The 6000-nt window shown below is 46.3% G+C and overlaps 1 protein-coding gene across 2 annotated transcripts in view; it reads right to left on the reverse strand.

Annotated features, from left to right (window-relative positions):
• PRICKLE2 (prickle planar cell polarity protein 2) overlaps nucleotides 1-3198 on the reverse strand; it is a 336416-nt gene extending 333218 nt beyond the window's left edge. Inside the window, exon 1 of one of the 2 annotated variants that reach the window (XM_075321373.1) lies at nucleotides 2994-3198. In XM_075321373.1, the coding sequence (XP_075177488.1) occupies nucleotides 2994-3035 (42 nt within the window). In that variant the 5' untranslated portion in view covers nucleotides 3036-3198. The remainder of the gene's footprint in view (nucleotides 1-2993) is intronic. The other variant, XM_075321374.1, reaches the window with a different exon arrangement.
• Nucleotides 3199-6000: the final 2802 nt, after the last annotated feature.

The raw sequence follows: 6000 nt of genomic DNA on the forward strand, positions 1-6000 counted from the left end.
CCTAAAAATGCCATAAAACTGGTAAATGGGGGGCACCAGCTGTTGGGGCCCCTTGATCCTAAAATAGTCATTTTTCAATAAGTTGGGGCCACACCGCGGCTTTGCCCATGACACATATAGATGAATAGGGACGCACTGCGACCTGTAGGTGCAAAAAAAGGCAAAACCAGCTGGATTCTCGCAGTTGCAGTACCTTGCGGCTTGTAACGCAACGACAGTGACCCAACTATGGCGAGATGTGGCTGCGGCTGACACACCATTGGTGCAACCAGGGCCCCAACAGGTAAGGGGGCACATTTCGATCTCCAAAGCTGGTGCAATTTTGCATTTTCATGATCTCTTGTGCTGCAAAGGGCACATATATTCTTCCACAGGGGCCTTTTTCTGTGTGTGCTAAAAATCCTAAATGGGAAAGATCCCTAAGGCTACGTTCACACATCAGTTTTTTTCCATCAGGCACAATCTGGAAAAAAAAATGAATAAAACGGATCCGGCGCCGGATCCGTTTTAGCCCCATTGATTTGTATTAGCGCCGGATTGTGCCTGATGGCCTTGCGTTGCATCCGGCTTCTGACAGATCCGGTGTAATTACTCAGTGCGGCGGCCGGATGGAATGTCTCATTGAACGTTTTTTGACTTTGAAAAAAAAGTATCGCGCCGCATCCGGCGCAATGCGTCAAAAAATGGATGCGGCCACCGGATACTTTTTTTTTAAAACTGAGCATGCTCCAATTTATTGGGAAAAAAAAAAAACGGATCCAGCAAAAAAAAAAATAACGAACGAAACGGATGCAAAAAACAGATGCGCCGGATCCATTTTTTGACGGATCTGGTATACCGGATACATAGAAAAAAAAAAAAAAGGGGGATCAGGTGCATCTGTTTTTGCATATTCAGCGCCGGATCCGTTGCATCAGGCACACGCCGGATTGTGCCTGATGCCAAAAAACTGATGTCTGAATGTAGCCTAACTGGCCAAGATGTTCTGCAGCAGCTTCCATCCGAACACCACACAGTATCACTAGGTACAAGCCACCGCAGCATAGTGTTAAAAATCCTAAATAGGAAAGATCTCTACAAGCTGTAATTGTTCATCTTTTATGTGGCTACTTGATGAATATATCAAAACTGGCAAAGATGTTCTGCAGCAGGTTCCATCCACACACTACATCATATCACTAGGTAGAAGCCAATACAGTGTAGTACTAAAAGGCAAAGAACTGCACCATGTCCATCCATAAACTTTACACCTTCTATTGGACTACTTGATCAATATGTCAAAACTTGCCAAGATGTTCTGCAGCAGCTTCCACCTTTACAGTCACACTATCACCAGGGAGAAGCCAGGCCTTATAGTCCTAAATGGTACATTACAGCATCATTCCCAGCTAAAACCTAGAATTTCTCAACTTCTATGGGACTACAAGTCCCAATAGATCACATACTTGATATAGCCAAGATGTTCTGCAGCAGCATCAACTCGTGGCCACTGAACTGCTGCACAACTACAATAACCAGCATATTACAAGAAACTAGTGTCAAAATTAGACACAGGTTGCAAATCTGATGAGGTGCAAGCTTGCCAAGATATTCTGCAGCAGCAATGCAGGATAATAACTTGTGGTGTCCTTGGTAAATACTGGTGTGGAACTACAACCCCCAGCAGAAGACAGCTAAAAGGTGCATGAAGCTAAAACATGGATCAGCTGGAGAACTACAAGTCAGAGCAGATAAAGTTGGATTGCTAGTCAAGAGGTTGTGCAGCATAGGTGGATTGCTAGTCAAGAGGTTGTGCAGCATAGGTGGATTGCTAGTCAAGAGGTTGTGCAGCATAGGTGGATTGCTAGTCAAGAGGTTGTGCAGCATAGGTGGATTGCTAGTCAAGAGGTTGTGCAGCATAGGTGGATTGCTAGTCAAGAGGTGCTGCAGCATAGGTGGATTGCTAGTCAAGAGGTGCTGCAGCATAGGTGGATTGCTAGTCAAGAGGTGCTGCAGCATAGGTGGATTGCTAGGCAAGAGGTGCTGCAGCATAGGTGGATTAATAGGCAAGAGGTTCTGCAGCATAGGTGGATTAATAGGCAAGAGGTTCTGCAGCATAGGTGGATTAATAGGCAAGAGGTTCTGCAGCATAGGTGGATTAATAGGCAAGAGGTTCTGCAGCATAGGTGGATTAATAGGCAAGAGGTTCTGCAGCATAGGTGGATTAATAGGCAAGAGGTTCTGCAGCATAGGTGGATTAATAGGCAAGAGGTTCTGCAGCATAGGTGGATTAATAGGCAAGAGGTTCTGCAGCATAGGTGGATTAATAGGCACGAGGTTCTGCAGCATAGGTGGATTAATAGGCACGAGGTTCTGCAGCATAGGTGGATTAATAGGCACGAGGTTCTGCAGCATAGGTGGATTAATAGGCACGAGGTTCTGCAGCATAGGTGGATTAATAGGCACGAGGTTCTGCAGCATAGGTGGATTAATAGGCACGAGGTTCTGCAGCATAGGTGGATTAATAGGCACGAGGTTCTGCAGCATAGGTGGATTAATAGGCACGAGGTTCTGCAGCATAGGTGGATTAATAGGCACGAGGTTCTGCAGCATAGGTGGATTAATAGGCACGAGGTTCTGCAGCATAGGTGGATTAATAGGCACGAGGTTCTGCAGCATAGGTGGATTAATAGGCAAGAGGTTCTGCAGCATAGGTGGATTAATAGGCAAGAGGTTCTGCAGCATAGGTGGATTAATAGGCAAGAGGTTCTGCAGCATAGGTGGATTAATAGGCAAGAGGTGCTGCAGCATAGGTGGATTAATAGGCAAGAGGTTGTGCAGCTGCACAGCATATATGGGTTAATATGCAAGAGGTGCTGCAGCATAGCAACAACCTGTTGAATACAAATCCCAGGACATGATAGACTAGACGTGCAGTTTGGAGCTAAGCACAGTGACCCTTGTAAGATGTTCTGCAGCAGCAGCAGCACGGGGGTGCACGGCTGTATACTCACAGATCTGCCGGAATGTCTCCTCCAGGAGCTCCTGCTGAACATGGTCCTCAGGGAAGGTTCGGGGGTCTCGGTGCCGGGGCCCCTGCGCTGCTCTCAGCTCTCTCGCTTCTCATCAATGAGCGGGGTTTCCGTGTGTGAAGCTCCACCTCGCCGGGGACATAGAGGAGGGGGCCCTGGAGGACACGGTGCGAGCAGGACGCCCCCTCAGCTGTGTGCACGATGACTGCGCACCGACTGCCTGCAGCGTGACCGGCGCAGCTGAGCACAAGTGGCGCTCATCCGGAAGCAGCAGGACGTCTTCTCTTCACAGGTGCTTTTTGGCTTCTTTCCAACAATTTTTTTGTAATTTCACATGGAGTTTTTGTTTTTGCGTTTTGAAGCAGATTATGCTCCAGAAATAATCCATATATATAAAAAAAACAAAAAAAAAAAAACGCTTCATATGCTGTGGGAACAGAGCAATGAGAAAACGCACAGATACTGAGGAAACAAGAAACATGGGAATTCTGGGATGTCTTTGCCTGTAAAAATCTCCATTTGGCCCTTGATTGAATCAGGCTCTGTTCATATGGAGGTTTTTGGAAGTGGAAAAATGTGCCTAGTTTTTCAAGAGAAATCCAGGCTTTATGTTTTTGGAGTCTTTTGTGCCTCAATGTGACCACTGCCATATTTGTTTTACAAGTTTTGAAGCAGAAACTGAGTATGTGAACATGGCATCTATCAGGCCACGTGCACATGTTATTTGGTGAGGTTTTGTTTACCTCAGTATTTGGTGAGGTTTTTACCTCAGTATTTGGTGAGGTTTTGTTTACCTCAGTATTTGGTGTGTTTCTTTTTTTACCTCAGTATTTGGTGTGGGTTTTTTTTTTTTTTACCTCAGTATTTGGTGTGGTTTTTTTTTTTTTACCTCAGTATTTGGTGTGGGGTTTCTTTTTTTAGCTCAGTATTTGGTGTGTTTCTTTTTTTACCTCAGTATTTGGTGTGGTTTTTTTTTTACCTCAGTATTTGGTGTGGGGTTTTTTTTTTTACCTCAGTATTTGGTGTGGGGTTTTTTTTTTTTCACCTCAGTTGTTGGTGTGGGTTTCTTTTTTTTTACCTCAGTATTTTGTGACCAAAATCAGGAGTGGAACAATCAGAGGAAATGTATAATGGAAATATGTCACCACTATTTTTTTTACCTGATTTTGGCTACAAATCCTGAGGTAGAAAAGTCACCAAATATTCAGTGTGCACGTGGCCTTAGACATCAGCAAAGTGGCCAAGTTTTACCAGGAGACCCGCACCAAATTGCCGGCAGTTGTGACTTCACCGGCGTGTTCCATCGCTCTTGCCGACATCTTTAGTCTTAGTATAGAGCGCAGTTGGTTTCCCGGCAGAAGCCACCCCAAAGAGTGAACATGTTAGGGTGGAAACACATCTATGCGAGTAAAATCGGTCCGACTGGGCTGAAAAAAACTCGGCTGATTTTAGTTCACGTTAGGTCCGAGTGCAACGCAAGTGCGATGCTTTTTCTGAATAAATTAATGATTTTACTAGCGTGTGTAATGCGTGTGTAATGCGTTTTTTTTACTATGTCATCTGCCATTCAGCGCTGCTACATGGCCGCTGACAGCAGACACAGACAGCCATGTAGCAGAGCTGAATGGCAGATGACAGCAGACACAGACAGAGCCGCACAATCAGAATGAACTCGGGTGAACTTCACCCGACTTCATTGTCATGCTGCGGCTCTGTCTGTGCCGCGTCCTGATTAGCGGTCACCAGTGAAGGACTCACCGGTGACCGCTAAACTCCTGAGTGACTGAAGTTAGCTGCCCTCTCTCATACTCACCGATCCCCGGCGCCGCGCTGCGCTGCACGGCATTCACACTGCTCCGGCGGCTTTTACTATTTTGAAAAAGCCAGCCGCTCATTAAACAATCTCGTATTCCCTGCTTTCCCCGCCCACAGGCGCCTATGATTGGTTGCAGTGAGACACGCCCCCACGCTGAGTGACAGGTGTCTCACTGCAACCAATCACAGCAGCCGGTGGGCGGGTCTATACTGTGCAGTGAAATAAATAAATAATTAAAAAAAACGGCGTGCGGTCCCCCCAATTTTAATACCAGCCAGATAAAGCCATACGGCTGAAGGCTGGTATTCTCAGGATGGGGAGCTCCACATTATGGGGAGCCCCCCAGCCTAACAATATCAGTCAGCAGCCGCCCAGAATTGCTGCATACATTATATGCGACAGTTCTGGGACTGTACCCGGCTCTTCCCGATTTGCCCTGGTGCGTTGGCAAATCGGGGTAATAAGTAGTTAATGGCAGCCCATAGCTGCCACTAAATCCTAGATTAATCATGTCAGGCGTCTATGAGACACCCTCCATGATTAATCTGTAAGTGACAGTAAATAAACACACACACCCGAAAAAATCCTTTATTAGAAATAAAAAACACAAACAAATTCCCTCATTACCAATTTAATAAGCCCCAAAAAGCCCTCCATGTCCGGCGTAATCCACGGACCTCCTGCGTCGCTTCCAGCATGAAGGTGACAGGAGCTGCAGCAGACACCGCCGCTCAGGTCACCTCCACACAGCAGCTGAGGTGAGTATCGCGATCAGCTGAGCTGTCACTGAGGTTACCCGCTGTCACTGGATCCAGCGGTGGCCGCGATTAACCTCAGTGACACCTCAGCAGATCGTGCTACTCACCTCAGTTGCTGTGTGGAGGTGACAGGAGCGGTGGTGTCTGCTGCAGCTCCTGTCACCTTCATGCTGGAAGCGACGCTGGAGGTACGTGGATTACGCCGGACATGGAGGGCTTTTTGGGGCTTATTAAATTGGTAATGAGGGAATTTGTTTGTGTTTTTTATTTCTAATAAATTATTTTTTCGGGTGTGTGTGTTTATTTACTGTCACTTATAGATTAATCATGGAGGGTGTCTCATAGACGCCTGACATGATTAATCTAGGATTTAGTGGCAGCTATGGGCTGCCATTAACTCCTTATTACCCCGATT

Source organism: Anomaloglossus baeobatrachus, chromosome 8 (genome assembly GCF_048569485.1).
Source record: "Anomaloglossus baeobatrachus isolate aAnoBae1 chromosome 8, aAnoBae1.hap1, whole genome shotgun sequence".
NCBI classification, from domain to species: Eukaryota; Metazoa; Chordata; class Amphibia; order Anura; family Aromobatidae; genus Anomaloglossus; species Anomaloglossus baeobatrachus.